The sequence below is a fragment of the Oncorhynchus kisutch genome, linkage group LG4, assembly GCF_002021735.2.
Source record: "Oncorhynchus kisutch isolate 150728-3 linkage group LG4, Okis_V2, whole genome shotgun sequence".
NCBI lineage: Eukaryota > Metazoa > Chordata > Actinopteri > Salmoniformes > Salmonidae > Oncorhynchus > Oncorhynchus kisutch.
This window is the reverse complement of record NC_034177.2, coordinates 73,750,135-73,769,080: the sequence shown is the minus strand read 5'-3', so window position 1 is coordinate 73,769,080 and position 18,946 is coordinate 73,750,135. Positions and strand designations below refer to the sequence as shown.

At 40.6% G+C, this 18,946-nt stretch overlaps 2 protein-coding genes across 10 annotated transcripts in view; one reads left to right on the top strand and one right to left on the bottom strand.

Annotated features, from left to right (window-relative positions):
* The window catches only part of LOC109889979 (pleckstrin homology domain-containing family A member 1), a 33,002-nt gene extending 21,396 nt beyond the window's left edge, over positions 1 to 11,606 (bottom strand). For 4 of the 8 annotated variants that reach the window (XM_031823613.1, XM_031823614.1, XM_020481880.2 and 1 more), the window contains exon 1: positions 11,453 to 11,606. The gene's annotated coding sequence lies outside the window, so the exon portion shown is untranslated. The remainder of the gene's footprint in view (positions 1 to 11,452) is intronic. The other 4 variants (XM_020481882.2, XM_020481879.2, XM_031823615.1 and 1 more) reach the window with 3 other exon arrangements.
* Positions 11,607 to 14,461: 2,855 nt separating this feature from the next.
* vkorc1 (vitamin K epoxide reductase complex, subunit 1) lies at positions 14,462 to 17,505 on the top strand. 2 transcript variants are annotated; one of them, XM_031823611.1, is made up of 3 exons: positions 14,462 to 14,544; positions 15,823 to 15,932; positions 17,006 to 17,505. In XM_031823611.1, the coding sequence occupies exons 1-3, from the start codon at positions 14,477 to 14,479 to the stop codon at positions 17,215 to 17,217; spliced, it is 390 nt and encodes a 129-aa protein (XP_031679471.1). In that variant the 5' UTR covers positions 14,462 to 14,476; the 3' UTR covers positions 17,218 to 17,505. The 2 variants fall into 2 exon arrangements, with proteins under 2 accessions (XP_031679471.1, XP_020335562.1); XM_020479973.2 differs by having other exon boundaries at positions 14,486 to 14,778.
* Positions 17,506 to 18,946: the final 1,441 nt, after the last annotated feature.

Genomic DNA, 18,946 nt, shown 5'->3' with positions numbered 1-18,946 from the left:
CTTATTCAGGTTTGTCAAACTATTTGATAATTTCTTGAAAAATTCTACATTTTATCTTAGATCCTAATTTACATCATCTGAGGTGATTGTGTGTTGTGCCCGACATCAGTTGACACACAGCATGCTCTTGAATGTTTTGGCATTGAGGTACAAAAAGTCATTTTCTGACCACTTCTACCATGGGCAAATATGTACGGAAAGTTTCGTTAAAATCAAAAGGGGTGCGGTCAAAGAGTGATTGAAATCAAATGGAACGATCTCATAACCAGTCTCTCACTCTGCCCGTCTGCTCAGACTAGGCCTTTTAGGCGATATATTTTTTAAAATATTTATTTGCCTCTCCTTCACGATATGCTCAGTCTCAGCACGCCTGGTGAAGTTAGGCCAAAAGGTCCACAAATTAACAAACAGACAGTTAAGACAATGCTACCGACAAGCCTGGTCAGGCTCCTGCTGGCATGCACCATTATCTGCACTTTGGTGGGGTTTCACACAGGAATCGACCAACAACCAAGTCAAGCACTTCAGAGACGATAGCCGGCCAGTCTCAAAATAAACTATAACAACATTACACTGCCATAGCGTGTGTTTATGTCAGTATGCACTTGTGAATTCCTGAGGCTTTGAGCGGAAAAATATCACCTGTCGGACAGAACAGCTGGATAGGCTGAGTCATTGCGCAACAATTCTAAATGCAATCGCATGTTAAAAACATAGCCACGGTTAACAAGAGGATCCCAGCGTTATATAGCTACCATTTTTGTTTCTCAACTCCTAATTGAAGCCCGTCATCCATTAGCTATTCTAGTGCATAGGCAATACGGTAGGCAGGCATGTCACCCACCACCTTGCAATTGGAGACAGCATGCATTTTGAAAACATACAGGATACTTCATTGTTTGAAACCTGGACGTTTTACTTCATATTATGAGGCATGTCTTACATTGTATCAAAATAGCCAGCCTAGCCAAATCCAACCATAGAAACCACTATTTCTCTCCTGTTCTATTGGTTTTCATATCAACTTTCTTTAGTTGTCCAGAAGCTAGAGGCACAATCCTTATCATATTAGCAACCCATCCTAGTTGTTGCATCTTTATTCCCTCTCTTTAAGTTTCTAAAGTTTCTGTCACATATGGATCAGGTGCCCCACGTAGAACAGAGAATTACATTTTGCCAAATGTTTGAAATTATGTTTTACATTGGCTGCTTATTACAGTAGTTGTATTTTCAATAACTTTGCCTTTCGGCTGTGAGACAATTGGCTTGATGCTATTGCATGTTTCAATTAAGCTCTATAATGGAAAAAGTATGTTTCTTGTATGCTCGCATAGTATTTTCTGTTGGTCACCATTTTAATATTTGGAACAAATTCAACCGTTTGTTAACCGGTTAATGAGGGTTGGTAAGTCAGCAGGAAAATTGACATCCCGAGTTGACAATTTGCATCTGCAATATCCGTGGCTTGGCACTCCACTGTGTAAATTAAATGTACAGGTCAATACAATTCTGTTTGCCAGCTAGCTTGGTTTTATTTTTGCCATGCTTTACAAAAGGCCTGGGCTTTGCACACTGTTTGATACACAGTTTCCCTGTAAATTGGATGATGTGGTCCATCATAAACACTAGGCAGTACTTGATGCAAGACCATATGATGCAAGAGTAGGCTACATCACATGCCTAACACATTGGTTAGTGTTAGCTATAGAAACAGAAAAGGTAGTATTCTCACTAAATCAACAGAAGTTATATAGGATTATAAGGAGCACGCACCCATCCACATGGACAGGGCCGCAGTGGAGGTGAAAAGCTTCAAGTTCCTCGGCTTAAACATCACTGACAATGTGAAATGGTCCACCTGCACAGAGTGCGGTGAAGGAGGCCCAACAGCAGCTGTCCAACTTCAGAAGGCTGAAGAAATTAGTCTTGGACCCTAAGAGCCTCACAAACTTTGACAGACGCACCATTGAGAGCATCCTGTCGGGCTGTATCACCAACTGCATCATCCGGTCAGGCTGTATCGTCGCCTTGGATTTATTTACTACAATTGGAAAATGTTTTTAATTCTAGTCCTGCTCTGAACACACAAGCTTGTTAGCTAGCTAACGTTTGCTCTGGTCCAACGTTAAACCAAGAAGTTCAAAGACATTCAAAGTTCCTCCATAGAAGCCTCTTCTCCGTAGGTATAATTCTGTGGGCCTAATTCAGATAATGCATGTCATAACAAGATGCCCAGCGCTTCAAGGCAAGCTTCCATCGCTCTCTTCACCCTCAACATTTGTTGCAGCTCGTGCTCTACACTGTGACTGGCAGCAAACTGCCTGTTTCTCTTTTATTATGATTAAATCATGCTGTTACGGCAAAATACAATTTGCTGTGAACGACTTACCTGTATATATATATATTTTTTTTTTTCTCGCTTACTAGCTGCTCTATCCACACTGATTGGTGAAGTAATTTAACGTCAAGCTAAATGTAAAAAAAAAATGCAGAGGTTTAAAAAGAAACGATATAAACCAGTATTTTTTTTTATTCTAAATTGTTTAGAACCTTATTTTTTGGGTCGGAACAGTGGAACTGATCAAAAATAATTTTGGTGCCAACCCCTGCATGAAACATACATTATGGAAAATATGCATCACACTCACTCAAAATGGATTGGAAATCATTTGGCAGTCAACTTTTAGAAGGTTAGGCAACTGCTGACTTTTGAGAACTCCTCTGGTTTATTGCATAGCACATTGTATACATTTTGCCAAGTTGTTAGAAAAGATTGTAATGCAAGCTACACTACTGGTCAAAAGTTTTAGAACACCTACTCATGCAAGGATTTTTTTTTGTGTGACTATTTTCTATAGTGAAGAAATCAAAACTATGAAATAACACATATGGAATCATGTAGTAACCACAAAACATATTTGAGATTCTTCAAATAGCGACCCTTTGCCTTGATGACAGCTTTGCACACTCTTGGAATTCTTTCAACCAGCTTCATGAGGTCACCCGGAATGCATTTCCATTAATAGGTGTGACTTGTTTCAGGTTAATTTGTGGAATTTCTTAATGCATTTGATCCAATCAGTTGTGTTGTGACTAGGTAGGGGTGATATACAGAAGATAGGGCTATTTGGTAAAAGACCAAATCCATATTATGGCAAGAACAGCTCAAATAAGGAAAGAGAAATGACAGTCCATCATTACTTTAAGACATGAAGGACAGACAATACGGAAAATTGCAGTCGCAAAAACCATCAAGCGCTATGATGAAACTGGCTCTCATGAGGACTGCCACAGGAATGGAAGACCCAGAGTTGCCTCTACTGAACTTATCCTCTGCAGCAGAGTTATCAGCCCCAGAAATTGCAGCCCAAATAAATTCTTCAGAGTTCAAGTAATAGACACATCTCAACATCAACTGTTCAGAGGAGACTGCGTGAATCAGGCTTTCATGGTCGAATTGCTGCAAAGAAACCACTACTAAAGGACAACAATAAGAAGAAGAGACTTGCTTGGGCCAAGAAACACAAGCAATGGACATTAGACAGGTGGGTCTGGAGACCAAATTGGAGATTTTTTGGTTCCAACCGCCGTGTCTTTGTGAGACACGGTGTGGGTGAACAGATGATCTCTGCATGTGTATTTCCCACCGTAAGCATGGAGGTGGTGTGATGGTGCTTTGTTTACGACACTGTAATTTATTTAAAATTCAAGGCACACTTAACCAGCATGGCTACCACAGCATTCTGCATATATACACCATCTCACCTGGTTTGCGCAGTGGGACTATCATTTGTTTTTCAACAGGACAATGACCCAACACACCTCCAGGTTGTGTAAGGGCTATTTGACCATGAATGAGAGTGATGGATTGCTGCATCAGATGACCTGGCCTCCACATTTGCCCGACCTCAACCAAATTGAGATGGGTTGGATGAGTTGGACGGCAGAGTGAAGGAAAAGCAGCCAACAAGCCAACAAGCTCAGCATATGTGGGAAGTCCTTCAAGACTGTTGGAAAAGCATGACAGTTGAAGCTGGTTGAGAGAATGCCAAGAGTGTGCAAAGCTGTCATCAACGCAAAGGGTGGCAATTTGAAGAATATCAAATATAAAATATATTTTGTTTTGATTAACACCTTGTTGATTACTACATATACGTGCAGGATATGCTGTGTTGGCAAATATGCATATGCAGCTGTAGGTTTTTAAACCTCCACTCTAGCATTCATGACACACATCTTTCTATCTTCATACTTTTATTTGGGTTTCTATGCAAAGTATATGATTGAATGTTTCTTTGAGCCTGCAGCTAGTTACTTGAAATGAGACAACCATGCATAAACATGATTCAAAAATGTGATTCACTGACAGAGAAAGTTAATAAAACACTAGCCTCCTGAGCAGGTAAATTGACATTTAAATATCTGGCTAAGCTAGTCAAACTAACATTGGCTAGCTTTCAAATAATTGATTAAATGTGACCCGTTTCAGGAAAGTAGGCACATGTCGCAGGTCACTACGTCACAGGAAAGTCGTTTGAACAAACTTTTTTTTAAGTTCAAGTTTCAAGTTAAAGTGTACTGTTAGCTAGCTAACGTTAGCTGGCTGGCTCGCTAGTTAAGGTTACAAATATTTTTTGCTCATATAATTTAAATAAACAAGTCGTTAAGTGTAGGCCATAAGAAAATAGGTAAAGTGGGACAAGACTAAAGAGTTCAATCGTGAAGATGTTTCCACCAAAGGACAGGTATTTTCATATCCATGGTAGCAAGATGTTATCTATTTTTGCTAACTTTCTATAAAAAATGTTTTGTAGTGAGATCATTTATTTATTTTGGGATATGAGTACCGAGTATGTACACTTCAGACCATTTTATTGGAAAACTACACAATAATGTTAAAGTTTAAAAAATGTGTGATCCAATACGCAATAGCATAATTTGGTTGTAATCCAAACAAGGTAAAAAATGATCTACAGTATGTAAAAGATGATGTTTTTTTATTTGTAATACATTTTCAAAAATCCAGTTTTTGCTTTGTCATTTTGGGGTATTGTAGATTGATGAGGATCAAAAACAATTTAATCCATTTTAGAATAAGGCTGTAATGTTCAAAAATGTGGAAGTCAAGGGGTCTGAATACTTTACGAATGCACTGTGTGCAGTGGTTCGTAGGGGCAGGGGGTAAGGACTTCATTACAGGATGCTAGGGCATGGGTATTGAACAGGACAATGTGGTAGTGGTGGTGGTGTGGCTGAGAGGAGGGGTGCTAGTGGTGGATGGAAATGGCCAAGTGATTGAAAATCTGATAGAAATCAAATACCTGGTGTGCCTGAATGATGCCGAGGGACCAGGATGAATGTAGCCAAAAGGAATGTTTGGAGGAAAAAGGGGGAGGCTTGCAAGCCGAAGAACACCATCCCAACCGTGAAGCACGGGGGTGATAGCATCATGTTGTGGGGATGCTTTGCTGCAGGAGGGACTGGTGCACTTCACAAAATAGATGAAATCATGAGGGAGGAAAATGATGTGGATATATTGAAACAACATCTCAAGACATCAGTCAGGAAGTTAAAGCTTGGTCGCTAATGGGTCTTCCAGATGGACAATGACCCCAAGCATACTTCCAAAGTTGTGGCAAAATGGCCTAAGGACAACAAAGTCAAGGTATTGGAGTGGCCATCACAAAGCCCTGACCTCAATCCTATAGAACATTTGTGGGCAGAACTGAAAAAGCATGTGTGAGCAAGGAGGCCTAAAAACATGATTCAGTTACACCAGCTCTGCCAGGAGGAATGGGCCACAATTCACCCAACTTATTGCGGGAAGCTTGTGGAAGGCTACCCGAAACATTTGACCCAAGTTAAACAATTTAAAGACAATGCTATCAAATACTAATTGAGTGTATGTAAACTTCTGACCCACTGGGAATGCAATGAAAGAAATAAAAGCTGAAATATATAATTCTCTCTACTATTATTCTGACATTTCACATTCTTAAAATAAAGTGGTGATCTTCACTGACCTAAAACAGGGAATTTTTGAAAACCTTAGTTTAAATGTACTTGGCTAAGGTGTATGTAAACTTCCGACTTCAACTGTATCAGACACACTACCGTTCAAAAGTTTGGAATCACTTAGAAATGTTCTTGTTTTTGAAAGAAAAGCCAAAAAAATAGTCTACTAAAATAACATAAAATTGATCAGAAATACAGTGTAGACATTGTTCATGTTGTAAATGACTATTGTAGCTGTATTTTTTTGTAGATGTATTTTTTGTTGTTGTTTTGTTGTTGGATATAACAGACTAAAAACACCAAGAAATCAGCTCCAAGTGATTTTAATTTAAGAAATCTGTTCAAGTATTCCCATGGATAATAAAGAGAAACGTGTGATCATATAGAAATGTAAGCAAGGTTTGAAATTATTACGTTTTAGTCAAACATATCCTTTGTGCTTCTATCGGTCAATTTGCTGTCTACAAATTATTTGTAATTATTATCATCCGGACCCCCGACAATCCACTCAAGAAGAAAAAAATACATAATAATAAAATTGTCCCGCTACTGAATTTAGTTGATGATTGCTGCAGTATAGTGTATAATTCGGCAGCCCAGATCTCACTGGAAAGACTAGATATCATACAGGGGCAAGGACTCAGAATATGTAGTTGGGTGTTTCAGACCTCCCTAGTGTCTGGACTACAGATTGAGATGGGGGATATGCCATTGCAGATTAGGAGACAGCAGCTGGCAATGAATTATTGGGTCAACCTACAGGGACATTGGGTGTCTCCTCCTGCAAAAGGAATTCTACAGGCATGCTGGGAACATGAGCGAGGACAGAACAAACACAGCTTTGGGTGGATGGGTGATACTCAGGCAAAGAGAGACAGGACTGTAAGGAAGGAAGTTGAGCCTCACGGTAGCTATTCCTGTGAACCCACCATGGCTACTCCCACCTCCAGTAGTTGATCTAAAAGTGTTGGAGAGACTACGGAAAGATAGTGAGTGGTTTGATCCATCTGATTTGTTTAATAGACATCTGGATACTGTATATCAGGATTTTGTGGCCATTTACACTGATGGCTCAAAAGATCCTAGGATAGGACACACTGGGTCAGCATTTGTAGTGCAGGAAAGTGGGGTGGCAGTCAGGAAACCTATTACAGATCACCTGGCTGTATATATGGTGGAGCTGATGGGTGTACTGTTGGCCTTGCAGTGGTTGGAAGAAGGCAAGCTAGACAGAGTAGTTACTTGCTCTGACTCATGTGCAGTGTTGATGAGTCTGCAGTCCTTTAGCTCACGTAGCAGACAAGACCTGCTGTATGAGGTACTACAAACCCATGGCAGGGTTAGACAGATAGGTATGCAGACAAGTTTTCTTGGGTCCCAGCCCATGTGGGGGTGGAGGGGAACGAGGTAGCTGGTGTACTGGCTAAACAAGCACTTAGTAGTGGGGATGTTGTAGTTTCAATGAGCAAGGCAAAAAGATTGATATGGACAGTGATGGTGCAGAGATGGCAGGAGCAGTGGAATAGGGACACTAAGGGAAAACATATATCCCAAATACAGAGATAAGTCAGGGAGGGGAGGACGGCAGGAAGAGAGGAGGCTATTTTTACAAGACTATGGGTGGGACACAGCCGGTTGAATAAGACTTTAAATGTTATAGGAAAACATCCAACAGGAAAGTGTGATTATTGCCAGGAAACAGAGACAGTGGAGCATGTATAAATGTTATACTGTAGGAAACCATCCAACAGGAAAGTGTGATTATTGCCCGGAAACAGAGACAGTGGAGCATGTATAAATGTTATACTGTAGGAAACCATCCAACAGGAAAGTGTGATTATTGCCCGGAAACAGAGACAGTGGAGCATGTATAAATGTTATACTTGTAGGAAACCATCCAACAGGAAAGTGTGACCGGCAAACTGTGCCAAAATATCCTCCAAACAACGGCTGTATCACTTTTATACAACGGTTTACCAACATATTCAAATAATGATTGAACATTTTGATGAATTTATTCATAACATTTCATCCTTCCACAAGATATAGTCCCGACCCAAATCTAGGGTTTTTACCTAAGCCGGCTGGTCGTTCGTTCTATCGGTTCGGTTGCTAGAGACGCGACCCAGTTGTTCGTTCTAAATGTTCCATTCCCATAATGGCTGGCAACGTTCTTATTAGAGGTCGACCGATTAATCGGAATCGCTGATTAATTAGGGCATATTTCAAGCTTTCATAACAATCGGAAATCTGTATTTTTGGACACCGATTTGGCCGACTTAAAAAATATAATATTTTTTTACACCTTTATTTAAACTTTATTTAACTAAGCAAGTCCGTTAGGAACACATTCTTATTTTCAATGACGGCCTAGGAACGGTGGGTTAACTGCCTCGTTCAGGACGACAGATTTTCACCTTGTCAGCTCGGGGGATCCAATCTTGCAACCTTACAGTTAACTAGTCCAACGCTATAACCACCTGCCTCTCGTTGCACTCCACAAGGAGACTGACTGCCTGTTACGCAAATGCAGTAAGCCAAGGTAAGTTGCTAGCTAGCATTAAACTTATCTTATAAAAAACAATCAATCAATCATAATCACTAGTTAACTACACATGGTTGATGATATAACTAGTTTATCTAGCGTGTCCAGCAGCTCTTCGCTGTGCGTCAAGCATTGCGCTGTTTATGACTTCAAGCCTATCAACTCCCGAGATGAGGCTAGTGTAACCGATGTGAAATGGCTAGCTAATTAGCGGGGTGCGCGCTAATAGTGTTTCAAACGTCACTCGCTCTGAGACGTTGAGTAGTTGCTCCCCTTGCTCTGCATGGGTAACGCTGCTTCGAGGGTGGCTGTTGTCATTGTGTTCCTGGTTTGAGCACAGGGAGGAACAAGGAGAGGGAAGGAAGCTATACTGTTACACTGGCAATACTAAAGTGCCTATAAGAACATCCAATAGTCAAAGGTATATGAAATACAAATGGTAAAGAGAGAAATAATCCTATGATTCCTATAATAATTACAACCTAAAACTTCTTACCTGGTAATATTGGAGACTCATGTTAAAAGGAAAAACCAGCTTTCATATGTTCTCATGTTCTGAGCAAGGAACTTAAACGTTAGCTTTCTTACATGGCACATATTGCACTTTTACTTTCTTCTCCAACACTTTGTTTTTGGATTATTTAAACCAAATTGAACATGTTTCATTATTTATTTGAGGCTAAATGGATTTTATTTATGTATTATTTTAAGTTAAAATAAGTGTTCATTCAGTATTGTTGTAATTGTCATTATTATTATTATTATTATTATCGGTATCTGCTTTTTTTGGTCCTCCAATAATCGGTATCGCCGTTGAAAAATCATAATTGATCTACCTCTAGTTCTTATCCCATGCTTTCTAGCTAGGCAACTACGGCTAATTTACAGTCACGTGATAAAGTACAGCCATAATAACAGCAAAGTAGCTGCATTTGCATTTGTTTAAGCTGTTTTCTAGTGACATTTGTGTGGAGCTAATGAGGTGCAATTTCACCTGGTTTAGAAAATGTGCTCACTCGTCAGGACACTGTTGTTCAGAGGAACTAGCCAACAACACAGCTAACACAATCACTTCAAACTGCAGCTGGAAAGACTGCAAACTAGCTGCACTGTTTCATTTTACCTTTTTTCAAATTACATTTCTTTGTATATATATATATATATATATAAGAACTTGGAATCCATGGACAGGCTCTGCGGCAGACCGTCAGAGCAGTTTCTCAAGCAGCTGAAAGAGGCAGCCAGTGGATCTAGATCAAACGGAAGGACCCTTGCTGGGCTATAACTTCATGACCCCACACCCCCACCTGAGAACCCAATTCAGATCCCTCCAACTTGAGGAGGGCATATGAGGTATGCGGTCAGCTGTAGGGCTGGCTCAGGGAAGAGGACGCCCCTGCCTTGCATAGTCCCGTGGGACATCTTAATTGGGCATGGGACACAAGCTAAGGCTTGATCACCCTTGAGCTGGCCACCTTTGATGAGGGTGTTTAGTGGTTAAAGGCCGAAACACCCACTGATTCGAAGGCACACTACTGAGGATGTGTCCCAAAATTGACATCTTAACCCAGTCTAAGAAATAAACCTCCCATGCCACTCTGTCAACATCACAGCAAATCTCATGTGAGTGCATTCCATCTATTGGCACAATGGACAGTTTTTAACATCTTGTCCCGTGTTTTATGATTCATAAAAATGATGCCAGCTGATTCATGATTTCGACTAAGAAACGCTGCCGTCTTTCTTGTCCCGACATGTCCATTACTATGGGACAGCTGGAGATCGAATTTGAATATTGAAACAATGTTGCAAATATCGGGGAGACAGACAATAAGGTTTATACAAATCTCTACTGTTGAAAACTAAATGTTAGTCTAAAAGAAATGTGAGATAATGTCCAGATGCTTTTTATAGTGGAGATCAAGTTTATAAAGTGCCTGGGTGGGGCTGACGAGACAGTGGATTGCGCAGTCAGATGGAACAGAGTAAATAGGCATTTTAAGGTCATAGATTTAGCAGGTGGTAACTTGTGGAATAGACACCAGCTGGAATGCGGTTTTAACCAATCAGCATTCAGGATTAGACCCACGCCTTGTATAAAGGAGTTTACTGAGTAGAATGTCATTAGATACAGTTTCAAATATTTGTTATATTTTTTTAAAGAAATGGAGCTGGCTGGATTTAGTATCTCCCAGTCTCTGGCCCACAATCCAGTACAGTAGGTGGGGGTAATCCCGAGTGGCGCAGCCGTCTAAGGCACTGCATCTCAGTGCTTGAGGCGTCACTACAGACACCCTGGTTCGAATACAAAATGTATCACAACCAGCCGTGATTGGGAGTCCCATAACCGGCGCACAATTGGCCCAGAATGTTATTAACTGACTTGCCTAGTTAAATTAAAAACGACGTTGGATGCCAACCACCGATAAACCCCACCGAAGAAGTAGTAGTCGTTTGGCTAAACAAACGTTATAACGAATTGTGGTTTTTATTTAGGAAGTATAAGGCTAGTTAGCAGCCAAAAACACAACACACTTCTCGTGTAGTGATCGTTCTACTTTGCAAACTACTGCTTTACCTAACTAGTGAAACAGAATGCAGCGGACGGACTTTTTTCTCCTTCACTAACGTAGTTAGCTAACGTTACTGGCCTGGCACAGAATGAGATCTGACAACTAGCTCTAGTTAGCATAACTGTAGCTAACCCATTCATAGACGCTAACTGCTACGGATCAGAAGGGTTTTCGAAAGGTAAACGTTAGCTAACAAACGCACTTCAACTGTTCGCCAGCTTCACGTCAAGGCTTTACCTATAGCTAGCTAGCTACCAAAACTTTGTCTCGAATAAACGTTTACATGTATATTTGGCGGCTTGCAACCAGTGCAACTTACTCAAGTTTTCTTCACACAGGAGCTCATTGATTCAGCCTCTCCTCTTGTTATGCTGGGTTGGATGAGTTCCCACTCACTGTATAAAACGTAGCTAGTGTTACTAACTTTAGGCTGCTACTGTGTGTGTGTTAAACATGGATTTTTTGCCCCATCTAGCGGCCACAATCAGAACTGCTTTTTATAAAATAAACAATTGCAAAGCGAAAACTTTATATTCAGCATAAATTCCCGCTAAAGTACGCTCGTAGCTCCTTTGCCTGATCTAATTGCCGTCACATAAACTAAGTGGCGTGTATTCATGGGTGGACCCGAAAAATAACAAAATAATATATATATTTCGTCTCTATGCTTCATAATTTTCCTACAATTCGCAAGAGGCTGAATGGGTGCTGTCTGGTGAAAAATGATATGATATTGCTGGCGCCCATAGCGTTGAATAAAGGGAAGCCGGTGAGCGTTTGGCCTCCCTTGATAAAAAATAATAAAATAACCAATCAGTGTTGAGCTAAACTGAGCGAACTCAACTGTGAATGGTCCTGGAGCACCAAAAAAAGTGTCAAGGGAAGACAGCTTGGATTTGGCTTCACACTATTCACATCACACCAAAATCCAAATGTAATTTACAGACAAAAATGGAATTGTTGCATCTCCTTTAGTTTGTGGCTAGCTAGCTAGCTAAAATTGTCCCTTTCCTACATTAACCGTGGATGGAGATAGATATTTGGACTTCATTCTCTGTACTGGCCAATGATTAAAATGGCAATTCGGATCCAACCATAAATACATACATTATGCCCCTGGCCTGAAAGGCTTGAAGTTCAACATGTAGCTAGATGTAGTAGGCTAATGTTAACTCTCGAGCTGCACAGCGGTACTAGAGGCGTCATTACAGACCCTGGTTCGATTCCAGGCTGTATCATAACTGGATGTGAGTCCCATAGGGTGGCGCACAATTGAACCAGCATCGTTAGGGTTTGGCCAAGGTAGGCAGTCATTGTAAATAAGAATTTGTTCTTAACTGAATTGCCTAGTTAAATAAAGGTAAAAAAATACAAATAAACTAGCTGGCCTGGCATTATAGGCAGGTAGCCTTGGACAACAAAAACTAAAAGTGTGTACTGTATGACATAGTCATAGACCTTTAAGGCAACATGAAAGAGGAGGATGGCATTGACGTTTCTCTACAAGTAGGGTGAGTCAACACTACCTGTGCATACAGAAATCAGTACCATGGACAGCAACGTCATATTTAGCTTTGTTTGGACTAAATAGTTTTTTCACTGTTTTAAACTAAGCATAGGTGATTAGATGATGTTGCAGTTGAAATGGCGCAGGAATAGTGGAGGCAGTGCCAGCTCTTTGCAACTTGCAGTAACTCTCCCTGGTACTAAATCAATAGTTGTTTAGTTGGCCGAAAATCTCGGAAACATGAACTTGCTTGGCCATACTGTAGGTCATGTAAACGGTATGTTACATTAAATATGTTTTGTGGACTTCACCGACTAATGTTGCTCTCCGGTTTAGTGAAGAAAGAAAGCTGTGGTTTAATTTATTCTGCCACTGTCTTCTTATTGTCTCGGCCTTAGGCCTATATTACACGGTGTCATGGCATATGAAGTAACAGGTTATAGAGCAAACAATGCAATTATCACAAGACGGGTTGTAATAAGGCTTTTAATCCTGGCTTGGCTTTTTCAGTGATTTACCCATGCACCAATACTGCTTCAACTACACCCCCCCCCCCCCCCCCCCCCCCACCCCCACCCCCATGTGAAAAGCAAACGAAGTGTAGGCTGTGTAAACGGCCCACATCTCTGCTACAGCTATCAAAGTCCGCACCCTGGAGGCCATGGCATGCGAATGTTTATTTTTCTTTGTGGAGTTCTGTACCACCTCTGGCGTAACATCTGCATTGCCGTCCAATTGACCAGTGTGTTGTGAACAATATTAGCGTGAGCAACGATAGTGTAATCGATGATTCATCTTCAAAATAAAAGTCCCCACTAATGCAAACGGATAAAAATAGCAGAATCATGCCACAATTGGACTAGATGTTATATACATTTAACAAGACAATTATGTGTTAATTTGACCCACTGAAAAGTACAAATCAGTTGAAATCTCACATATTTGCATTGGGGGCATACTTTATTTATTTATTTAACCAGGAAGGGTTACAGTACAGCCTAACATATGGATTGTGCATGAAATGGGGTATCAGCCTACTCAGTGACACTCACAGAACACAACTGTGTAGAGTTGACACAAATATGAGTGCCTTGGCTCTTATTGTGGGACTCTAAAACTACTGAAATTAGCAACATTTAGCTCACCAGTCAATCTGTGTATTGAACATTCATATTGCAATGTACAGCCCAACCTATGGATTGAGCAATCAAATTGCTATCAATAAAATCGAATTGTGTACATTGTCCGTAGCTTATGCATGCCCGTACCATAACCCCACCGCCACCATGGGGCATTCTGTTCACAACGTTGAAATCAAGAAAACCGCTCGCCCACACAATGCCATACAGTTGGTCTGCGGTTGTGAGGCTGGTTGGATGTACTGCCCAATTCTCTAAAATGACGTTTGGGGCTGCTTATGGTAGAGCAATTAACATTCAATACTCTGGCAACAGCTCTGGTGTACATTCCTGCAGTCAGCACGCCAATTGCAATTTTCGTTCAGCTCATTTTTTATATTTTTTATTTAACCTTTATTTAACTATGCAGGTCAGTTAAGAACAAATTATTATTTACAATGACAGCCTATGAAACATGAAACATGGGACCAACACTTTACATGTTGCGTTTATATTTTTTTCAGTGTATATAGTTTACACAAATATTAGCTCTTGTATGAATTTGAATTGTTTACAGTTGTGTTGAATTTATATAACAACATTCCAACATTGAATAGCATTATCTAGGCCAATTGTGGCATGATTCCACAACTTCTCGCCGTTTGCATCAGTTTCAATGGGGGACTTTTATTTTGAAGGCGAACCGTTGATTCCAAAAATGTTGCTCACACTGTCGTTCACGACACACACCGACTCTCTGACTGGCGACCAGCCGGGATTGAAAAGGTTGTCCGTAGTATTCTCGAATAACTTAATTGAAAGGCAATAGAACATGGCATCGAATAGTTGCAGTGGAGTTCCCAAATGGGAGAGAAAAACACGTTGGTTTCTTTGTATCTTCGGTTTGTTTTTGTCATTCTATGCTCTGCACGTTGAGATTTCGCGAGAGAGGGACCCTGAGTATCGGGCGATGTGCGACCTGGGAGATTCTGTGAGCTGCTCTAAAGTTTTCACCTCGAGGTAAAATAGTGGAGAATGTATTTTCTTCATGCATAGGCCTATAGTTTATTGATATGTTTTGAAGCCGTTTTCATATTTATTAGTAGCCTAGGCCTATATGTGTGCGATGTTGGGCAATGAACGCACTTCTATAACTCAACCAGCGTGCTAAACACAATTATCGCAGTTCCGTAGCATACGAATAGACAACGTTGTTCATATAATTCATAGATAAAGATGATCTATTATATTTCAAAGAGTCGAGTGACCACTCTAACAATGGAAATACATGGCCTCGAAGATGGAAGGCAGTCGGGAGGAGAGATCAGGTGGAACCATTCTTGCCAATGACAGGGCAGATACGCGAGTGAACAAGGGGCACAACTCCGATATAAAGTAGTTTGTTTTTTAATTGCTGAAATGACACGTGCGTCTTGTTATCAGGGGATTCGTAACAACCGAAGTATTACGAACCTTCTATTCGATCAAATAAGCCTCACGTAGCAAATTAGCAATTACATTTGTTGTTTACCAAATTAAAAAATTCCTCACTTCGTGGTTATTTTCGTAAAACCTCTCGCTTCGCCTCTTCCTGTAGAATCTCCACCCCCTCTCAATGCCACGTACAGCCTACATTTTTATCTGGGCAGCACTGATTGCACTGCACAGGGCCTTATCATTTTTTTAGTTTTTATTTATTTTGATGACCTGCAACACATGCTGGCTTTTAAATTATTTACTCTTTTTTTTGTTAGGTGAATCTTAGTCAAGATGATACCAAAGAAAGTCTATTTTTCTATCGCCTACTTATTATTTTCTATAGCTTGGGTGTGTAGTTTAGTCTTTGGTAGAATCTTGAATTAAATTGTGGCATTCAGATTAGAAAACAATTCACACATGACAGATAGGAGACAGTGCATTGTAGTATTTATAAAAATAGGCCTACACAGTCACAGTAATCAATTTTCATTTAAAAGCTGCACTGATGCCACACAATGACATGCTTGTATCATACTTATCACATTATGCATGACAAAGCGTTGTGTTTTGCCTCTTTTTTGTCAGATGGGGACGTGGTTTTGGGCTTGTACAGTTCTTCTTTGCTAAAGACAGTGTACTGAATCAACCCAACAGTCTGTTGGGGATCATTTTCTACACATTGCAACTGGCTCTGGGTAGGTCAAATACTCTATGTAGGCTACTCTCTTGTGAGTTGAGATGTCTGTTTCTGATCAGTTTAGGCTAACTTTTGACCAACACAATACAGCTCAACTGACCAATTGTCACCCCCCTTTGGATTGTCATTAGCTGACACTGTGATGACAGCTAATCTTACTGGGTTGGGGGTCCATATATATTTTAGTGGTTATTATTTTGAATTATCACTAGGCCGTACACAATAATTTCTTGTCAAGTGCTTTCTAGGGTTGGGTTCAATTTCAATTCTTGAATTTGCTCATTAAGTGGAGAATTAACATTGAGTTCAATTTGAAGATGGTTGAAATTCAAATTGAACTCAACATAAATTCTCCATTTAATGAGCAAATTCAAGAATTTCAATTATGGAATTGATATTAGACTGTTAGAATTGGAATTAAATTTGTAAAAAAGTTTTTTTTTAATTGGAATTCAATATTTGTATATTTAATTGAATTAATGCACTTAGTATAACAAAATGTACTAAAGGAATTGCATTGAATTATATAAAATTGTATTTCTATATTTCCAGTATAACTAGGCTGTCTGAACAGTGACGTGATCAGCCTGAAAGCCCCGGGGAATTGAATTCAAATTTGTAGATTTGAATTACTAGAGTTTACCTAACGTTGGAGTTGAGGGGAATTGAATTCAAATTTGTAGATTTGAATTACTAGAGTTTACCTAACGTTGGAGTTGAGGGGAATTTAATTCACTCTGAATTCAAAGACGGACATGGAATTTAAATGGAATTTACAGGGAGAGGGAATTGAATTACAATGGAATTTGTGGAATTAACCCCAACCCTGTCATATACGATTATTCAACATTTCAGACACCCACGACAGTTCCCCATGTTATGCAGGGATGCTATAATGTCTCTTTACTCACTGGGTTGCATCCCAAATGGCACCCTATTCCCGTTTTGCAACACTTCTGACCAAAGCCCTATGGCAGCCCATAGGGCTCTGGTCAAAAATAGTGTACCAAATAGAGAATAGGTTACCATTTGGGACACACAACCAACATTCACTGTCTCTTGTGTCTACAGGTCAGTCTGTGTCCAGTAGGGCAGCGTTCCTCCTGGTCTTGGCCTCCTGGGTGTCCATGGCTGGATCGCTGTACCTAGCCGGAGTACTTGCCTTCATTCTGGGAGATTTCTGTGTGGTCTGCGTCTCAACCTATGTGGTTAACTTTTTGCTGCTCTTCACCAATCTGAAGAGGAGGACGGGACTGGAAGCAGTCAAGACAAAGACTGGCTGAGAGACTATCTTTGTGTGCATCTCAATAGTCTTAAGTAGTTTTTTCCCCCTTGCCTTCCACCCTACTGCACTGATAATATACAGCGCATTCGGAAAGTATTCAGACCCCTTGACTTTTTCCACATTTTGTTACATTAGACTTATTCTAAAAATACGATTTAAGACATTTTTGCACTTTTAAGAAAAACGGAAATATGACATTTACTTAAGTATTCAGACCTTTTACTCAGTACTTTGTTGAAGCACCTTTGACAGCGATTACAGCCTTGAGTGTTCTTGGGTATCACGCTACAAGCTTGGCAACCCTGCATTTGGGGAGTTTCTCCCATTCATCTCTGCAGATCCTCTCAAGCTCTGTCAGGTTGGGCGGGGAGCGTCATTGCACATCTATTTTCAGGTCTCTCCAGAGATGTTCGATCGGGTTCAAGTCCGGGCTCTGGCTGGGCCACTCAGGACATTCAGAGACTTGTCCCAAAGCAACTCCTGCATTGTATTGGTCGTGTGCTTAGGGTCGTTGTCCTGTTGGAAGGTGAACCTTCACCCCAGTCTGAGGTCCTGAGCGCTCTGGAGCAGGTTTTCATCAAGGATCTCTGTACTTTTCTCTGTTCATCTTTCCCGCAATCCTGACTAGTCTCCCAGTCCCTGCTCCTGAAAAACAACCCCATAGAATGATGGCGTCAGGTTTCCTCCAGATGTGAGGTTTGGCATTCAGGCCAAAGAGTTCCATCTTGTTTCATCAGACCAGAGAATCTTGTATCTCATGGTCTGAGAGTCCTTTATGTGCCTTTTGGCAAACTCCAAGCGGGTTGTCATGGGCAAACCCCAAGCGGGTGGCTTCCGTCTGGCCATTCTATCATAAAGGCCTGATTAATGGAGTGCTGCAGAGGTGGTTGTCCTTCTGGAAGGTCTGGGATAAAAAAATAAATACAATATAAATATAGGACAAAACACACAACACAACAAGAGAGACAACACAACACTACATAAAGAGAGACCTGGTAACCTCCCTGACCAAGGCCCTTCTCCCCCGAGTGCTCAGTTTGGCCCGGGAGGCCAGCTCTAGGAAGAGTCTTGGTGGTTCCAAACTTCTTTCATTTAAGAATGATGAAGGCCACTGTGTTCTATTGGACTTTCAATGCTGCAGACATTTTTTGGTACCCTTCCCCAGTCTGTGTCTTGACATAATCCTGTCTCGGATCTCTATGGACAATTCCTTTGACCTCAAGGCTTGGTTTTTGCTCTGACATGCACTGTCAACTGTGGGACCTAATATTGACAGGTGTGTGCCTTTCCAAATCATGTCCAGTCAATTGAATTGACAACAGGTGGACTCCAATCAAGTTGTAGAAACATCTCAAGGATGATCAATGGAAACAGGATGCACCTGAACTCAATTTCGAATCACATGGCAAATACTTTTTTTATTTTTTACTCTGAATACATTAGTAAAAAATTCTACAAACCTTTTTTCGCTTTGTCATTATGGGGTATTGTGTGTAGATTTATTGAGAATTATTATTTTTTGTCCATTTTAGAATAAGGCCACGTAACAAAATGTGAAAAAAGCCAAGAGCCCTGAATACTTTCCAAATGCACTGTATATAGTTACAATGTGCCATTTAGTAGACACTTTCATCCAAACTGACATACAGCCATGCGCAGATACATTTTGTGTATAGCTGGCCCCAGTGGGAATCGAACCCATTATCCATGGGTTGCAAGCACCATGC